Source organism: Vanrija pseudolonga, chromosome 1, assembly GCF_020906515.1.
Source record: "Vanrija pseudolonga chromosome 1, complete sequence".
In the NCBI taxonomy this organism is placed as follows: domain Eukaryota; kingdom Fungi; phylum Basidiomycota; class Tremellomycetes; order Trichosporonales; family Trichosporonaceae; genus Vanrija; species Vanrija pseudolonga.
The window spans coordinates 1529434-1548200 of record NC_085849.1 but is presented as its reverse complement, the minus strand read 5'-3'; the positions used below and the strand labels follow the sequence as shown (position 1 = coordinate 1548200).

Genomic DNA, 18767 nt, shown 5'->3' with positions numbered 1-18767 from the left:
GAAGTCGCCGAACCCAAGTCTTGGCGTTGATCCAATTTACTCCCGTGCGCAGCGATCGTCGTGACGTCGAGAAGGCGGGGGCGGGCGGGGGTGACAACCACGCCGGCCAACCGAACAGGTCTCACTCCTCTCCATCGCTCTTACCATCACACTCCATCCACTCATCATGGCAAGCAGCAGCAGTACCGGCGGCAACAGCGTGGACAAGACCAAGGCCCACCGGTCGGATGACGTCCCGGAGCCGTGGTGCGTGCCCTCCCTCTCCGTAGTGGTTGCCACTCACTCACTGACGACGCGCAGGCTCCGACAGTGGGACGAGGCATACAACAACTGGTTCTATGTGCGCTTGCTTGCTTGCCCGTCTGCCCCCTGCCTCCTCCTGACACCACGCCCCAGATCAACCCCACGACCGAGCCACCCACCGTGAGCTGGTATCACCCCGCGTCGCTCGACGACGACCAGCTGCAGGACGCAGCAAACGCAGCCAAGGGCCAGCCGCCGGCGTACGCGCCGCCGGCCAACAGCTCGAGCTCCACCTCGCGCGTATCGCAGCCGCAGCGCCAGCCGACCATCGCGCAAGACGACACGAACAACCGTTTCCTCGGCGTGCCAAGCTCAACCAGCAGCAGCACGGACGAGCGCCGCCGCTCGTGGGGCGGGAGCGGGCTCGGCGCCGGGCTGGCCGGCGGCGCGGGCGGGCTGTTGCTCGGCAGCTTGCTCTTCGGCTCGGGCGGGCGCAGACACCACGGGTACTACTCTGGCGGGCTGTACGGGCACAGCATGGGCCCGCCGCCGTTCGGGCTCATGGGCGGCGGGCTGTATGGTCGGCCCGGGTTCGGCGGCGGCTTTGGCAGGCCGTACGGGTACGGCTGTGGCCCGTTTGGCGGGGGCGGGCTGGGCGGCTTTGGCGGCTCGCCGTTCGGGTATGGCGGCGGCCTTGGTGGTCTCGGTGGCTTTGGCGGCGGGTTCGGCGGCGGACATCACCACCATGGTGGACACCATGGCGGGCATCATGGGCACCATGGTGGTGGCCACGGCGGGTTCTTTTAGCGACGGACGGAGGTCGCTTCACACGCTGCTTCGCCGCACGACCAGAGAGGCTGGAGAAGAAACGACAGACGAGGGAGGAGAAACGACACTTTTACACCACTTCACTTCAATAAAACATACGCCTACAGTATTGATTGTACTTTGTAATCACGATACACGTACCATTGCCGGAGTCGAGTCGTGGTGCTCGCTCGCTCGGCCGACACACATTGCAAGAACGACAAAGTTTGCCTCCTTGCCCTGTGCACAACGCTTCCTTGCCTGGCTCACAACGTTTCCATCGTCGCCACGCCCCGCCGCCCACCCGGTGTCTGTTCCTGTCCTGTCTGTGGCGGGAGGGAGGAAACCCGGGTCGATCAGTAACCAGTAACCAGTAACCAGTAACCAGTAACCAGCGTCGTTAGGCAGCGGGGACCACCGTCGTCGTCGTCGTCGGGAAGGAAGCGAGGTTCCTGCATACCGCCGTTGTCGTGGCTTGGCGGACGTCGTGTGTGCTGGAATGAAACTGGCGAGGCGACGAGGGGGGTGCGAGTGCGGGAACTTACTTCCTGCTGCACTACGAGCTGCATGCTACCTGCTCACGCTGTGGCTCGCTCGCCTTATGGGCCCGTCGCTCCTGCTTCGCTACGTGCGGGGTCTAGGCCTGTTCTGGGGTTGAGAACGGCGCTGTATGCTCGCTCTGGCTTGGCTTCTGGGCATGCCTTCGGGAGGGAGGGAGGACCACCAGCTCATATCACGGGTCGGTTTCTCGGCCCCCCTCTACTGCTAGGGCACGGCGCGCTTTCGCTCCTACCGCGGCAGAGGGGAATGTCACCCGCTCTTGTTCTCACCCCGCCTCTGCTGCCTTCTTCTGTCTTCCTGCCCCGCTGCCTTCCCCTTCCCAGCTGCCTCTAGCCCCGCACCAGTTCATCAAACTTCGAATTACTGCATCGTTGACTACCTCTACCATGTATGGTGGTTTCGATTGAACTCTTCACACGTGCACAGTGTCCATTGCATTGAGCGTCACAAGGAAATGTGGCGAACGTGGCGGCGTGGCGGCGCGCGACCCAGCACTGCAGGCTGACATCTCACGACTACACCCCATCCACGCTTTACTTGCGCCACGAGTTCCAGCCGCCCCAGCCGCCCCAGCAGGACGAGCAGAGGCCGTCGCCGCCGACCGAGACGTCGGGGACCTGGTAGCCCTGGTTGAAGCAGAGGGGGCCGATCGAGCCGTCGTTCCAGCGCCAGAGCTGCGTGCCGTAGCTGTTGCAGCCGACGTAGTATCCGCCGTTGATGCCACAGCTGGTGCCGATGCCGACGTTGTAGACGTTGATGTAGCCGCCGTTGCAGACGTAGCCGGGGACACGCGAGGGGCCGACGTAGACGCCGCAGCCGTAGTTGACACCGGCGCCGCCCCAGCTGAAGGCCGAGCCGAGGAGGCCGAAGAGGAGGCCGAGGGTACGCTTCTGGACGGTGGGGTCGCGGGCGTCGAGCGAGACCGTGAGCTCGCCGTCGCGCTTGCCGGCCGTGTTGCCGTTGGGGGCCCATCCGGAGCCCTTGGTGCAGATGGAGCAGACTCCGTCGGCGCCGACCGTCACCGACGAGTTGACAGTGTCGCCCTGGCCGATGGTGAGGGGCGCGACGTTTCCGTCGTCAAACTGGTACAGCTGGACGCCCTGGTAGTTGGAGCCGACGAACTTGGCGCCGCTGATGCCCGGGGTGGCGCCGACGTTGAGGCCGTTGATGTTGACGTTGGTGCCGCCGTCGGGGCCCTTATGCTGGCCGGCGGTGAGCAGGTTGCCGAGCGACGACTTGTAGCCGCGGGGCTCGGCCGGCGCCGCGGGGGCAGCAGCGATGAGGGGGATGAGGGCAAGGAAGGCGAGCTTCATGTTGAAGAGTTGTTGGAGTTGTTGTTGGGATGAGGAAGAGACGAGTTGAGGGGGAGGGAGGGGGGTTTATATGCCTTTTTGGAAGAGCAGAAAGACACTTGGACAGTTGGAAAGTCCGCACCTGCTTTACCGCATGTGGTCTGTCCTCGTCCTCGTCATCGCGTATTCTGAGAAGAGAGCCCAACACGTCCTGAACTTCCCGCATTCAATGTTCTCCCCGACATCGGCTACCACGTCGGTCGCCTCGCTCTCTCGCTCTCTCGCTCTTTCAGCTCAGCCCAGGTCCAATCGGGAAGCAAGCTCCCCCCCCCCCCCCACCCCCTCGAGACGGCTGGTCAATGTCAGATGCTGCGGTGGGTGGGCACTGGGAACTGGGCACCGGGCGGCCGTCAGCTCAGCTCAGCTCAGTTCCGCCGACGAACGAACGACGTTGACGTCGCCGAGGAGGTCCTCCCTCCCTGGAATGAACGGGACGCAGCGTGCCCAGCGATCAGCACGATACCCGGCGTTTTTGTCCCTGCGTCCGTAACTGCAAGCGGCTGGAGCAGGAACAGGTGCGGTGCGGCAGCAGCAGCAGTAGCAGCAGCAGCTGCTGCTGCAACGACGATACGACTAGACTCTCGCCGACATGACGCTGGGTCCCAGAGTTTATTTTCTGCCACAAGCTATTATTACAGGCACGAGGCACTTGCCACTGTTTCATTTCGCGACTCATGTTTGAAGTTACGGCAACGACACCACTCCCGCCTCGACGGCTCTTGCCACTTTTCGTACACGACCCAGCAACCACAACGTAAACGGGAGGCTCGGGGACCACTGGACACAACCACATCCCACGGCGGCGGCGCGAGTAATGTCCCCAGCCCGCCCCAGCGCTGATCGCTGTCGGCACTGTCGTCATGCACGAGTGTGGTAGCTGTGTGCGCTGTACGAGAGGCCGGGGCTACCGGACTTTTTTGTGTTCGCTCGACATGTTCGGCGGGCTGGCTCGACGGGCTGCTCGACGTTCCAGCGAACTGAGGACGGACAAGATAGGCGATAGATAACAAAGAACAAGGCTGGAACCAACCCGCCCAGAGGCGTCGTCGTTGTCGTGCGTCTGTCTGTATGGCGTCAGCAAGCTCCAGTGGCGGCGGCGTCTAGCACCACTCGCACCCCAAGGCCCACACACCCAGTCCTGAGCTTCCGCGCATCGGCTGTGTGAACACCCATCTGCGGACACTACAAGCGAGTACGACGCACACTGGGCGACCTCGAAAATAGATTTCAGAACGCAGAGATAACGGCATGTCGTGCCGCACAACTTAGACATCCCGCAGTCTCCACTCGGGCACGCGCACATGCATGCACCACAGCAACCGCATGGGGGCGGCGAGTTACGAGACGCTGCGTCCCGTGAGCCCACGGCTCTGAGGTCGACGGAGTGTCTTCGGCGAATCCAGTGGTGTGGGCGTGAGTGGTGTGGGTGGTGTGGCTCGGATGCAAGGGAGCGCCAGCAAGCAGCATCTTCAAACTCACACCGCAATCAGTGTCAGCTGAGGCGATTGTAATGTCCCGATGACGGTCCCGCCGAACCACCTCGTGCTCTGTGTGCCCACTACGTCGCTTGCCCGCTCGCTGCCCAGACGAAACCCAGGGCCAACGACTAATGTGGTCGCGAAACCAGCTAGGCGACCCCCGGGACAAGTAGGCCGCCGCAGCTAGCCGGGATAATAGTGGATGTGCTCTGACGTCGTCGTCTGGGACTAGGTGCCATCACAACCGGGATGCTTCGGGTCGGGCGGGGGTGGAGTACAATGTGCGCTAGGTGTGCCAGGTGCGCTATGTAGCACCGACCCCACAAATGTACTGTAGCCGACTACCGAGGCTCCATCTAAACTCTCCACTGTAGCTTGGTGTAGCTGTGACGAGCGGTGACACCAAGGACACACGACGACGAGTGTGCATCCGATGACCGGTGACGCCGGGGTCAGTCACGATGATGATGTAGCTGATGGCTGAAACTCATTACAGGGAGTGGTAGTGAGCAAGCGAGTGAGACAATACCGCAGAGGTTATTCTCGGCGTGCGACGCCACGCTGCGACTGCCCGCCCTGATACAGTCCGACTGCGATATTGCTGTTGGTCGCCGGGTAATGAGTGAGTAGGCCGTGACTCATTTCTTCATTGAGCAGAGAGCGGAATGCGACTCACTCACTCCCTGCAAAGTTGGATCTCGGCCGCTGGGAATACCGCACACCGAGACCCGAGAGAGCCTGTGCGCGTGTGTATAAATGGCCCATGTAGTGTGGCGGGATCGACGGCGCCACTTCGGCCGTGGGTGGGTGGCTGTTTGTCTCGTTGTCGCCGCAGCAGCCAGGAGGGCGAGTTTCAGTTGTGCCAGTCCGCAGTAGCGGGATGAGCTCCCCTGGCCCTCGTTGTGAGCACGCAGTCGGATGCATACCAAGATGGCAAGTTGGGCGGCTTCGAGGATGCCAAACGTGGCCACCATGTCTCACCGAAAATCAACCCCCCACTCGACAAGGTCTTGAATATTACATAATCAAAGTCTCCCATCTTACATAATCATTGTTTCGGCCTTCCTCCACCTCCCACCTCCACCCGCCAGCATCACCATTTCCAGCAAGCCGCCATGAGCCACTGCCACCTCGCTCGCCATCGCTCGCAGCCCCCACTCCCACACTCCCATGCATGTCTTGAACCTAACACCTCCCGTATACTCCACAACAAGCAGAAACAACAGAGCACAGCACAGCATACCGCGCTCCAGCTCCAAAATGCCGAACAATGAACGCTGCTCGAGCTCGCTCGTCATTGGTTCTGTATTCCGAACTCTTCAACTGACGTCTGTGCACTGCGCATCGCCGAGATAGCGCGCGCGAGTGGAATGGAATAATGGCCAGTCCATCCAGCACGCCAGCGATGTCAGCCAGCCGCCCGTCGCTCACTTCCCACGACCTGCCAGTGGACATAGCCCGCACCACATACTCGCCAAGCTATTCGTAGGCTGGCAGCGAGCACGTTATGGGCTCGGCGGTGCGGGGCATGCTGGGGCCTGTCCACGGCTAAGGTCAAATTCCAGATCGCACGGACGGGTACAGCCGAAGCTATTAGCATGTGATTAGAACTTTGCCTAATTGGGTCACCGTTGTGCTAATAGTCACTTTGAAACTGGCCCGTTTTGACTGGCTACGTCCGGACCGATGACGCCCTGGGCTGGCTTTACTGTGCCGATCACGCCATCGGCCATTCGTCGTATCTTTGAGTGTCAGCCTCACATCCAGCACTCTTTGCTTCGTGTCAGGCTCCCAAATGTTCGGAATCCCACTGTAACTGTGATGTCGTGATACGCCGGATACTCCCAAAACGAAAGTTGGATACTGACGACACGAGCACCACCAAGCCCGTACAGAACGAACAAGTCCTTGAGAGACGAGGGCGGCATATCACCGCCGTCGCTACTTGTTCTTAACTCCTCATCATCACTCTGCGAGCCCACATCGCTCAGCGAGGCCACCGAACGGACTGGTACGTAGCAGCAGCAGTGTGGCGCTGGCACCACCATCACACAGAGCGCCACTGACACCAACCCCCAGACACCATGTCCCTTGTTGCCGCGCTCGCAAGCCTCTCGGCCACGGTGCACCACCCATTGGGCGGTGATGCGCCCGCCGCCTCGGCCCCGCTCAACCCCTACCTTCCTCTGCCGGCCGGCACGTCGCTCCTGACGACGCCGACGTTCCTCGCGTCGCTCCCAACGCCCGAGAAGGACGCCGTCATCCACGTGCTCGGCGCCGAGGCTGCGACTGCCCCGCGCTCCCCCAAGGCCGTGAGCCTCATCTCGCGCACCGCGCAGGAGGCCTACGACCACGCCATCCTCGCCCTCCGCCTCGCGCAGACCCTCGGCGCGGTTGTCTACCACTTCATCTCGGCGCCTGCCCTCCAGGGCCACCTTGACACGGTCAAGGACGCCGAGGCGTGGCTCTCGAGCCCTGCCTCGCCTCGCCCTGCGGACGAGAACACGACGTTTGAGGACCAGCTCGTCGCTGCGTTCGACGCCGCGTCGCTCTCTCTCCTCAAGCTCACCCGCCGCCCCCAGCGCGCGTTCACCCAGGTCCCCGGCGAGGGCGACCGCGTCGTGCTCAACTTCCTCCCTGCCGTGGTCAAGGCCGCGAACGTGATTGACATTGCGCTCGCTTCGCCCCTCCCCCGCGAGAAGATCCGCGGCATCAAGGGCAAGGAGTTTGTTGTTGTCGAGGCCGCTGCCGGCAAGTACGGCGCCGCCTGGGCCCAGGTCGTCGACGTTACCGACGGCCTTGACGTCAACGTCCGCTCTGTGCTCGTTGCCAGCAACGAGGCGATTGGCCAGCTCGACGGCGCGATCAACTCGTCGGCGCCTGTTGCCCGTGTCGGCGCGCCCGGCCCCCACCCCGAGATCCCCTCGAGCTCGATCGTCGTCCCCACCGCCGAGTCGCAGTACACGTCGCTCCTCGAGACCTCGCCCCACCCGCTCGAGATTCTCAACGACCCCGTCCACCTCGCGGCCAACGAGACCACCTCGCCCCTCTACGCGTTCGGCAAGGCGGTCGCCATCCGCAACGAGCGCAACCGCCTCATCGAGCTCGTCAAGCAGGTCCTCAAGGCCAACGACACCCGCAAGGAGGTCCACGCCGCCCTCGGTGACTGGCTCCTCGCCAAGGACGACAAGAAGTCGGCCGCTGCCGGCGAGAAGGCCGCCGCTGCCCTCGGCAAGGGCGCCAACCCCGCCGAGGTCGAGATTGTCGCCCTCGGCGCCAAGGGCCACTGGGCCAAGCGCACCCTCTGGATCGCTGTCTCCAACTCGTGGGCTGCCGACCTCGCCTCGTCGGGTCTCCACCACGCCCTCGTTTCGGGCCTCGACATCAACCTTCTTGTCTACGAGACCCAGCCCTCGCCCTTCTCGCCCCTTGCTCAGCAGCAGCAGCGCGAGCGCAAGAAGGACCTCGCGCTCTACGCCCTCAACCTCGGCGACGTCTACGTTGCCTCGGTCGCCGTCTACTCTGACTACGCTGGTGTGATCAACGCCATGCGCGAGGCCGAGGAGTACTCTGGACCCGCTCTTGTCCTCGCCTACCTCCCCTGGGGTGAGAAGGAGGACGGCTCCGCCATTGGTGGTGACGAGAAGGCCGGCCCTCTCGAGCGCCTTCGTGAGACCAAGCGCGCCGTCGCCGGCGGCTGGTGGCCTCTGTTCCGCTGGAACCCCAAGCTCGCCGACGACAAGCGCTTCTCGCTTGACGCTCCCCACATCAAGAACGCTCTCTCCGAGTTCCTTGACCGCCAGAGCCACCTCTCGCAGCTCACCCTCGCCGAGCCCACCATTGACGCCAAGGTCACCTCGTCGGCCGGCACCGACCTCGTTGCTGCCCGCAAGAAGAAGGCCCGTGAGGCCTACGACCGCCTCCTCAACTCGCTTGACGGCCCCGGCCTCCTCGTCCTCTTCGCCTCGGACGGCGGCAATGCCGAGAAGGTCGCCAAGCGCCTCGTGTCGCGCGCCAAGATGCGCGGTGTCGCTGCCGAGCTCCGTGTCCTCGACTCGATCGCCGGTGACATTGTCGGCCAGCTCTCGGTCGAGTCCAACGTTGCCATCGTCTCCTCAACCGCTGGCCAGGGTGAGCCCCCTCAGAACGCCCGTGACTTCTTCAAGGCCCTGCCCAAGATCGACGCCAAGATTGGCAAGACCCAGCTCGCCGACACCAAGATCACCGTCTTTGGTATGGGTGACTCCAAGTACTGGCCCCGCAAGGAGGACTACATCTACTACAACAAGCCTGGAAAGGACCTCTTTGCCAAGCTTATCGCCCTCGGCGCCCAGGAGCTCTCGCCCCTTGGTCTCGGAGACGACTCGGACCCCGATGGATTCCAGACTGGCTACAAGCCCTTCGAGGCTGGTCTCTGGAAGGGCCTCGGCGTCGACTCGGTCGAGGTCGAGGAGGTTGTCGAGGAGGTCATTGCCAACGAGCACATCAAGATTGCCTCCAACTACCTCCGCGGTACCATCCTCGAGGGTCTTGCCGACAGCAGCACCGGTGCCATTGGCGCCTCGGACCAGCAGCTCACCAAGTTCCACGGAACCTACATGCAGGACGACCGTGACATTCGCGAGTCGCTCCAGGCCCAGGGTCTCGAGCCCGCCTACTCGTTCATGATCCGTGTTCGTCTCCCCGGAGGTGTCTGCACGCCCTCGCAGTGGCTCGACATGGACCGCATCGCCGACGAGCACGGCAACTCGACCTTCAAGCTCACGACCCGTCAGACCTTCCAGTTCCACGGTGTCGTCAAGAAGCACCTCAAGCCCGCCATGCAGTCGATCAACCGCGCGCTCCTCGACACCATCGCCGCCTGCGGTGACGTCAACCGTAACGTCCTCTGCTCGGTCAACCCCGGCCTCTCGCCCGTCCACGACACGGTGTACAACTTTGCCAAGTCGATCTCGGAGCACCTGCTCCCCAAGACCTCGGCCTACCACGAGATCTGGCTCGACAAGAAGCCCGTCTACTCTGGCGCTCTCCAGGAGCTCGAGCCCCTCTACGGCCCCTTCTACCTGCCCCGCAAGTTCAAGATTGCCGTCGCTGTTCCCCCCGACAACGCCGTCGACGTCTTCACCAACGACGTTGGCTTCATTGCCGTCGTTGAGAACGACCAGGTCATTGGTTACAACGTCTCGGCTGGTGGTGGTATGGGTGTCACCCACTCGAACAAGAAGACGTACCCCCGTCTCGGTGACGTCCTTGGTTTCGTCACTGCCGAGGACGGTGTCCTCGCCGCCGAGGCCATCATGCTCACCCAGCGTGACCACGGTAACCGCAAGGACCGCAAGAACGCGCGTCTCAAGTACACTGTCGACCGTCTCGGCCTTCCTCTCTTCAAGTCGGAGGTTGAGAAGCGCATGAAGAAGCCCTTCGCCCCCGCCCGCCCCTACACCTTTGACTCGAACCTTGACGAGTTTGGCTGGAAGACTGGCAGCGACGGCAAGCACCACTTCACGCTCTTCATTGAGAACGGCCGTGTCGAGGACTCGTCTCGCCACCAGTTCAAGACTGGTCTCCGTGAGATTGCCTCGGTCCACAAGGGTACCTTCCGCCTCACTGCCAACCAGCACGTCATCCTGTCCGAGGTCGAGGACGCCGAGCTGCCCGAGATCAAGCGCCTGCTTTCCAAGTGGGGCCTGGACAACGTCAACCACTCTGCCCTCCGTCTCTCGTCGTCGGCATGTGTCGCCTTCCCCACCTGTGGTCTCGCCATGGCCGAGTCGGAGCGCTACCTGCCTCTCCTCATCGACAAGGTCGAGAAGATCTGCGAGGAGGCCGGTGTGGGCCACGACGCGCTCGTCATGCGCATGTCGGGCTGCCCCAACGGCTGCTCGCGCCCCTGGGCGGCCGAGGTCGCCTTCGTCGGCAAGGCCCCCGGCTCGTACATGATGATGCTGGGTGGCTCGCACCTGGGTGAGCGCCTCAACAAGCCGTTCCGCGAGAGCGTGACCGAGCCCGAGATCATTGCCATCCTCACGCCGCTTATCAAGCGCTGGGCGACCGAGCGCTTCGAGGGCGAGCGCTTTGGTGACTGGACTGTGCGTGCAGGTGTCGTCAAGCCCACGGTCAGCGGCAAGACGTTCTGGGACGACTCGTGCGTCGCATAGGCGGTGGTGTAGAGAGTGAGGAGTGTAGTTGTTTCCTGCATTTTGGATAAGTTATAGCCCTGTAGTATCTATGGATCGTTGCATCGGACAAAGCGAGGGCACGAGGGCACGCGCAGCGTGCCCGAGTGTGTGGCGTGTTTGTGTGCGGCGCGGACAACTCATCTGTGTGGATGGAGTCTGGGCATGAGAGTCGTGTCGTGAAGGCATGTTGTGTCGATCTCAGTCGAGGCCGAGGCTGGCTGACGAGACGAGTAAGGAGGGTATAACATGCCGCCGGAGGGAACAGGATGCGGACGCGCTCCTCAACCATCTTGACCATGAGCTCATCGACACCACCTGTCGAGCGCGCCATCGAAGAGGCGACCGCCGCCGCCGCCGTGGCAGCATCACGCCCGTCGTCACCCGTGCCACTGGCCGAGCAGGCGAGTCAAGACGACGACGCCACGCGAGGCCCACAGACGGGGCAGGAAAGCGACCGCGGCACTCGGCACAGCTCGCCACCCCGCACCCCTCCGCCACCGAGCTACATCTTCCGCACCCCCCAGCGCCCAGCGTCAACTCCAGACGAGTGGACATCACACATCCGGCACCTAGCCGGCAGCGACGCCGAGCGCGGCGACCCCACGGCAGCCGCGAGGAGCTCCTCCACACGCCCGCCCCCACCCCCCCCGCGCTACGTCGTCGAGCGGCTCGGCATGGCGCTGACGTACCTCCCGCGCGGGATGGTGACGTCTGATATCTGGGGCGCTGTGGCATTCCTGTCGGCGCTGGCGGGCGACGAGGGCGGCGGTGAGGCAGGCAGCCAGCGAGCGGGAAGTCTCGGCTGACGCCCGCAAGGTGGTACACCGCGCTCGCGTAAGCGCCCGCGAGAGGAAGATGAAGACGACACCGCGCGCCATACGACGCGCCGCCGCCGTATGAGCGATGAGATGTGGGCTGCGTTCTGGGCTGACGAGTGCGAGAAGGAGGGATGGTGAGGAAGGAGGGAGGGGGCCACGACCGGATGTATCCGCCACTTGCCGCCGGCGCCACTGCCGAGCCGCAAAGTCGGTCGTGTGGTGATGATGTGATCGATGCGACATGCAACAACAATATATCAATCCGAATACTCGCTCACTGACCCCATGCATCGACATCAACTCTCACCATCATGCCCGCCGCAGTGACCACTATCACGCCCCAAGCCCTGCGCGCGGCGCTCGACTCGGACGGCGAGCTCGCGCTCTTCGACGTACGCGACGAGGCGGCCATCCGTGCGGCGCACATCTTCCACGCGGCGTACCTCCCGCTGTCGTGGCCCGGCCGGCGGGAACGCGCAGAGGCGGTCGTGCCGCGGAAGGGCACGCTCGTCGTGCTCACGGGCGACGAGCCTGCCGTCAGTGCCGACGCGGACGCGTGGCGCGCCTGGGGGTTCACCGACGTGCGCGTGCTCGACGGCGGGCTTGACGCGTGGACGCAGGCAGGCTACAGCGCCTTCCGGCACGTCGCGGGCCCGTCCAAGGCGCTCGCGGAGGCCGGGCGCGAGGCGGTCCTCTCGGAGCGGATCTGGGCGCCCGCCGACCTGCTCGCTGCGCGCGAAAAGGCGGAGGCGGCCGGCGCGCTGCCGCCGCTATTGCTCGACGTGCGCTCGGGGGCAGAGTACGCGCGCGCGACCATCCCCGGCGCGCTCGGCCTGCCAGGCGGCGAGCTGGTCGCGTCCGTGCCGGCGCTCCTGGCTGCCCAGGCGCGCGAGGCCGGGGTCGACGCCGACCCAGCCCGCCCAGTCGTCATCACATGCGCATACCGTACCCGCGGCCAATTCGGCGCCGCGTCCCTCCAGTGGTGGGGGCTGCCTAACCCGGCGTACTTCCTCGAGGGGGGAACGCAGGCGTGGGTCGAGGCCGGGGGCGAGCTGGAGCCGGGCAGTGCGCCGGTTCCCCCACTCCCTACGACCCACGCGCTGGAGGACCACCCAGCGACCGGCGGCATCCCGCGCGCCGACCCATCGACGGTCGACAAGTGGCTCGCGGAACCCGACCGCACGACGTACCTCCTCGACCCGCGTCTCGTCGCTGGCACATCGTACCCCCTTCTGTCGCCCGCGGCCGCTGCGCGCGTCCGGCACGTCCCGGGCGGGCAGTACATCGAGAGCATAGACGAGTACACGCCCGTGTACCGGTCGCGCGTGGTGCTCGTCGACGCGGCGCCGCACACGCGCGCGCTCGCGCTCGCGCGCTGGCTCCGTGCGAGCCGCCTCGTCGACGTCTATGTCTTCGGCAGCGAACACACCGCGGGGGGCATCCTCCCCGGCCAGAGGACTGAGGGTGATAACGAGGCAGGGATGATACCCGACTACACCGAGTGGAGCCGCGCGCTGCCCCGCTCCGCTGCGGCTGAGCTGGGGCCGTTCGTGCTGGTGTAGCTAGACCGTAGTGGCGCGCGCACAGACGATCAATGCATTGCATGGTGACTTGGTTTACTCAGTGTGGCGCGCTGCCGGTGACGGGCCGCCACGACGGGGCGGCAGTGCGCCAGCGCGTTATCTCTGCCAACGACGGTATGCCGCGCTGCCGGCGCCACACGCAAGCTCCAGCCCTCCTCTTAAACCAAAAACTCACGCCAGCAGCAGCATTGAATGCAACGCGTTTACCAAATACCTCCCCTCTGCATGCCGCATGCCACCTCTTATAACCAAATAGCGCGCGCCGACGGGCGCCCGGCACGACTCGAACGTCTCCGCGACTTGCTCCGAAATACAGATTGATAGCCGGGCACCCGACTCGATCTCCGTGCGCCAGTGATGTCATTTAGTGCCCACCTAAAGTGATACCAAGGTCCTGTTTGTCTCTGTGTCTACGTCTTCCGATGAGAAAAGAGCGACGTCGGACCTCGGAACATGCACTGTCCGTGTGCGGGTATCGTATCAATGTAACCAGGGCATCGTAAAGCCACATTACGCCGTGTCAATAAAGCAGGTAGTCACTTGTTGTCTTCTTCTCAACGCCCCCATCTCACCACTACACACACAATGCTGCCCCTCACCACAACAAGGGCCAGCGCCACCTCGCTGCGCCACCTCGTCGCCCACCCTCTGCGCCGGCACGCGAGCACGAGCACGAGTACGCCCGCGACGGCGCCCCTCGCGTCCTTCATGTCCTCGACCACCGTGATCGAGCGTAAGGGCCGCATCGTCATCCTCGGGTCCGGGTGGGCGGGGTACAATCTCGCTCGGTGGGTCGACCGGCTTGTGTGCGGTCGCTGGGCGGGCGAGCTGACAATGGCATAGGAAAATCGACAAGTCGTTCTATGATGGTGAGTCCTGTGTGGCCGCGGCGACGAGCTAGCGGGTGCGGTGCGGCTACACTCAACGAGCAAGCATGGGTGTCTGAGGCTGAGGAGCTCGTGCTTCGCCGGCTGCTCGACGTACCCGTGGCCTGGCTTCGCTCTCTCACACCTCGCCCCAGCTCAAGCCCGCGGCAGCTCGCTATGCTCCCCGCCGCTCACCGCTCACTTGCTTCTCAGTCACGGTCGTCTCCCCCAACTCGTACTTCTCCTTCACGCCCTTCCTCGCCTCCACAACTACCGGCACGCTCGAGTTCCGGTGCGCGACCGAGCCGGTGCGGAGTATCGAGGGGGTCGAGTATGCGCAGGCGCGTGCTGAGAGCGTTGGTGAGTGGCATCGCCTACCAGCCCATGGCCATCACCCGGCAGACGGCGTGCTAACGCACGCCGCGTAGACTTTGCCAACAAGACCGTCACCGTCGCCCCCGCCTCGCTCTCCGACCACACAAAGGTCCAGCGCGACAAGTCGGACGCGACCGACGTCGCGCTGCTGCCCGAGCAGAAGCTCAGCAAGAACTATGACATCCCGTACGACGCGCTCGTCATCGCCACAGGGTGCCGGTCCGCATCGTTTGGGACTCCGGGCGTCGCCGAGCACGCCATGTTCTTGAAGGATGTGCGCGATGCCAGGCGGATCAGGCTGCGGCTGTTGTAAGTGGCGCGGTTTGGGCGTTGGCTCGCCCACTCGATCGAACGGACGGTCGCGGCTGACGCCGCTCCCTTAGGCAATGCCTCGAACTCGCCTCGGAGCCCAACATCACCGACGACGAGCGTCGCGCGCTGCTCTCCTTCCGCGTGGTAGGCGGCGGACCCACGGGCGTCGAGTTCGCCGCCGAGCTGTGCGACTTTATCACCGAGGACGTCGACCGGCTGTACCCCCGTCTGCGGGGGCTGGCCAGCATCACGCTGTACGACGTCGCGCCGGGCATCCTCATGAGCTTTGACGGCGAGCTGCGCCACTATGCCGAGAAGAAGTTTGCGCGCGACGGCGTCACGGTGCGCGGCAACAGCCACATCCTCGCTGCTGGCCCCGACTGGATCGAGCTCAAGAAGGCCGACGGGACCGTCGAGCGCGTGCAGTACGGCATGCTGGTGTGGTCGACCGGCCTGAGCGTCAACCCGTTCGTTAATAGCCTCAAGGGCGTGTCCAAGGACCCGCACACACACTCGTACGTGCCGCAGCCTGTACCCCAGCTAACGCCCAGCATCCACGTCGACCCGTACCTCCGCGTGATCGACGACCAAGGCAAGCCGATGCCGCACGTCTTCGCGGTCGGCGACAACTCAACCCCGGACAGCGGGCAACGCCTCCCCGCCACGGCGCAGGTCGCGTCCCAGATGGCCCACTACATGCACAAGAAGTTCAAGCGTCTCTCAATGGGCAAGGCCCCGGAGTCGATCGGGCCATTCAGCTGGAAGAACAAGGGCAGCATGGTGTTTGTCGGCAAGGAGCAGGTGCGTGCGGTGTCACTGCGACAAGCAAGGGCTCGCGAGACTGACTGCCGGCAGGCGCTGGTCGACCGCTCGGGATCTACCGTCGAGGGACCAAAGTCCAAGCTGTCTGGGTGAGTTGGTTCGACGTTGACCACTCCGCTAACGCCCCAGCTTCGCCGCGTGGTTCATCTGGCGCTCCTACTACATGACCCTCAGCATGTCGTGGCGCAACCAGATCCTCGTACCAATGTACTGGACCCTCGCCTACTTCTTTGGCCGCGACGTCACCAGGTTTTAGTATATTGTCCTCTTGTTTTTTTGGATGCAGCTTGTTCAAATCGTCACAGTGGCGTCGCCACCTCCCATCACACCCTCAGAGCTTATATCGTTGCATATCAGCCCCCCTCAAACGTACACACCACACAAACTTGCGCTCGGTCCACGAGAGGCGAAGGAGCCAGGGTCTAGGCGGGAAGGATACAGAAGGGCATCATGGAGAATAAAGGATAGATAAGGGGGTGGGGGATCGCGTCAAGAAGAAGGAGAAAGGGGGTAAGCAAGAGCTTACTCGGCCTTCTCCTCAGCCTTCTCAGCCTTCTCAGCCTTCTCGGCATCGGCCTTGGCGGCCTCCTCGTCGGCCTTGCTCCACTCCTCAAGGACACGGAGGGCCTCGTCAACCTTCTCCTGGAGAGCAGCGGGCGACTCAACCAGGTGGAGGAGCTCGGCGTTGTCCATCTCGAGGAGCATGCCGGTGATCTTGCCGGCAAGGTCGGGCTGCGACTCGTGGATAAGGGGGTAGATAGCCTCACCAAGCATCTGCTTCTGCTCGGCGGCAGAGGCGCGGGCAAGGGTCTGGGCGTTGAGGGTGTTGGCGGCGGGGGCAGGCGCGGCGTCAACCTGGGGGCGGGCGGGGATCTGGCCGCGGGGCAGGTTCTGCTGGGCAGCGACGGGCGACGAGCCGTTGGGGCGAGCGCCACCGGGGGCAGCGGTGGGAGGACGAGCGTTGCCAGCGGGGCGGACCGGGTAGTTGGCAGGCATGCCGGGGTAGGGGCCACCAGCGTTGGGGGGCATGTAGCCCATGGGCACGGGGGCACCGGGCTGACCCGAGGGAGGGTAGCGAGCGGGGCGGGCACCCATCATGGGGGGAGCGCCGGGGTAGCCGACGACACCGCCACGAACGGGCATCATGGGGGCACCGTAAGGGCCCATGGGGGGGTAGTACATGGGGGCAGCCTGCATGTAGCCCTGGGGGCCACCCATGCCGTTGGCAGCGGCGTACTGGAGACGCTGAGCGTTTCTCTGCTGCATCTGCGACTCGAGGGCCTGGCGACGAACCTCCTTCTTCTGGGCGAGGGAGACGTAGAGGGGCTTGGTGCCGATCATCTTGCCGTTCATGTCCTGGACGGCACGGGTAGCCTCGTCGGGCTGCGAGAAGCAGACGAAGCCAAAGCCACGCGAGACACCCTTGTCGTCGCGCATGATCTTGGCCGAGGTGATGGTACCGGCAAAGTCGAACTCGGTGCGGAGGCGGTCGTCGTCCCACTCGTCGTCAATGTTCTTGACGTAGAGGTTGACGCCGGCGTTCTTCGACTCGTTCTCAAGGCGGCGCTCCTCGTGGACACGGCGGAGCTCCTCGTCACGCTCGGCACGCTTCTGGGCGCGGCCGACGAAGACCTTGCGGCCCTTGATGTCACGGTCGTTGACCTCGTCGACGGCGGCGCGGGCAGCCTCGTGAGAGGTGAAGTTGACAAAGGCAAAGCCCTTGGAGGAGCCAGCCTCGTCCGAGCCGAGGGCAGCCGAGACAATCTCGCCGAAGGGCTTGAAGAGGTCCTCGAGCTCAGTCTGGGTGAACTCGGGGTCAAGGTTCTTGACGAAGATGTTGGTGAACTGGGCACGCTGCTCCTCGACCTTGGACTGACGCTCCTTCTTCGAGATGTGGTGGCCAACGTAGACCTTCTTGTCGTTGAGGAGCATGCCGTTGACGGCCTTGATGGCGGCGTCAGCAGCCTCACCGGTCTCGTAGTGAACGAAAGCGAAACCGCGCGAGTTGCCGTTCTCGTCAGTGGCGACCTTGCAAGAAAGGATGTTGCCGAAGGCGGCAAACGTGTCGTGAAGAGCCTATTGTCTGTCAACAAAACCATCCCCACAACCTTCCCTTCCTTTCCCCAACCCACCTTGTTGTCAATCTTGTCGTCAAGGTTCTTGATGAAGATGTTGCCCTGGCCAGTCTTGCGGAGCGCGGGGTCACGCTGCGACCACATGATGCGGCAGGGGCGGTTCTTGATAAGAGAGTAGTTGAGGTGCTCGAGGGCACGCTCGCCGTCGGCAGCGTTGAGGTAGTTGACGTACGCGTAGCCGAGCGAGCGGCGCGTCACCGCGTCACGGCAGACACGGATGGACGCGACAGGGCCGACCATGTTGAAGATCTCGAAGAGCATGGCCTCAGTGACCGAGGGGTCGAGCTCACCGACGTAGAGCGAGGCGCTGTTGCCAGGCTGCTGGGCGCCGGTGGTCGAGGTAGGGGCAGGCTGCGCGTTGCCGCCGGCAGCGGCGGCCGCAGCACCGGCGGCAGCAGCAGCGGCAGCGGCCTGAGTGGCCGGGATGGGCGCGGCGGCGGGGGAAGGCGAGGTGGCCGGCGCGGCGGCGGCGGGGGCAGCGGTCTCGGACGACATTTTGGAGTGTTGGGTTGGTAGTTTTGGTTTTTCGGGTTTTGGGTGGGCTCGTCCACGTAGTATTTAGCGAAGCGTTGACGTGGGTTTTTTAGGAGGCTGCCCGGATTGAAGAGACCATGAAAGCGAGATAATGGGACGAGTTATATGCAGCAGACGGGTGTGCAGATGGATGAGTGATGCAAAGGAAGGTGTGGTGGTCAGCGCGTGTCACTTGACTTGTTTGGCAGGCAGGGATGGATGGGGGGGACGTGATGAAGAAAATTCGCCGCTAAGAGTCACGCTTTGTGTGGGTTGGTGGTCGTCGCGAGTCGTGCGACGGTGACGGCGTGTGGATAAGGGTTGTGTGTGAGGGGGAGGACAATGGTGTGCAGTGCGTGTCGTCGTTGTTGTCGTTGATTGTTGCCACCCAGAGCCATTGAACCACTTACCTGTTAGATGCAACTGATTCAACTCTGTAAGAGTTGAGAAGAAAGAGAAGTTGAGCGGTGGGTATTTGGCAGGCAACCTGGCAGCCAGCCAGCCAGCGAGCAGAGGTGGCACCAGCACTAGGGCTGCTCCCCAATCTGGTCCTGCAGTGGCACCAACTTTCCAGCACCAAGGAACCAGAGGGGCTGACGGAATCAAATTAATTCTTCACCCACCTCGCCAGGCACCACGCGACCACCTGTCCGTTATGTGACGCGCTCCGTCGTTCGGCCACTGGCGCCACCATTGACGCCGCCCCGCATTGTCCCCCCCCTT

The 18767-nt window shown here is 63.7% G+C and overlaps 5 protein-coding genes across 5 annotated transcripts; 3 read left to right on the top strand and 2 right to left on the bottom strand.

The window, feature by feature from the left end:
- The first annotated feature begins 143 nt into the window (after positions 1 to 143).
- LOC62_01G000599 (uncharacterized protein) lies at positions 144 to 1439 on the top strand. The gene is made up of 3 exons (XM_062767046.1): positions 144 to 246; positions 301 to 340; positions 397 to 1439. Exons 1-3 carry the CDS (start codon positions 167 to 169, stop codon positions 1048 to 1050), a joined length of 774 nt encoding a protein of 257 aa, XP_062623030.1. The 5' UTR covers positions 144 to 166; the 3' UTR covers positions 1051 to 1439.
- Positions 1440 to 2144: 705 nt separating this feature from the next.
- LOC62_01G000598 (uncharacterized protein) lies at positions 2145 to 2924 on the bottom strand (the record flags this gene model as incomplete). Its single annotated transcript, XM_062767045.1, has 1 exon — positions 2145 to 2924. One exon carries the CDS (start codon positions 2922 to 2924, stop codon positions 2145 to 2147), a length of 780 nt encoding a protein of 259 aa, XP_062623029.1.
- An 8825-nt stretch (positions 2925 to 11749) lies between these two features.
- On the top strand, positions 11750 to 13000 carry LOC62_01G000597 (uncharacterized protein; the record flags this gene model as incomplete). Its single annotated transcript, XM_062767044.1, has 1 exon — positions 11750 to 13000. The coding sequence occupies one exon, from the start codon at positions 11750 to 11752 to the stop codon at positions 12998 to 13000; it is 1251 nt and encodes a 416-aa protein (XP_062623028.1).
- A 587-nt stretch (positions 13001 to 13587) lies between these two features.
- On the top strand, positions 13588 to 15751 carry DDB_G0270104 (putative NADH dehydrogenase). Its single transcript, XM_062767043.1, has 8 exons — positions 13588 to 13809; positions 13865 to 13890; positions 14101 to 14247; positions 14316 to 14571; positions 14646 to 15089; positions 15126 to 15375; positions 15430 to 15485; positions 15526 to 15751. Exons 1-8 carry the CDS (start codon positions 13607 to 13609, stop codon positions 15650 to 15652), a joined length of 1509 nt encoding a protein of 502 aa, XP_062623027.1. The 5' UTR covers positions 13588 to 13606; the 3' UTR covers positions 15653 to 15751.
- PAB1_1 (Polyadenylate-binding protein, cytoplasmic and nuclear) lies at positions 15728 to 18487 on the bottom strand. The gene is made up of 3 exons (XM_062767042.1): positions 18455 to 18487; positions 17529 to 18122; positions 15728 to 17472 (listed from the first exon to the last, which is right to left on the bottom strand). Exons 2-3 carry the CDS (start codon positions 18024 to 18026, stop codon positions 15919 to 15921), a joined length of 2052 nt encoding a protein of 683 aa, XP_062623026.1. The 5' UTR covers positions 18027 to 18122; positions 18455 to 18487; the 3' UTR covers positions 15728 to 15918.
- Between the last annotated feature and the right edge of the window lie 280 nt (positions 18488 to 18767).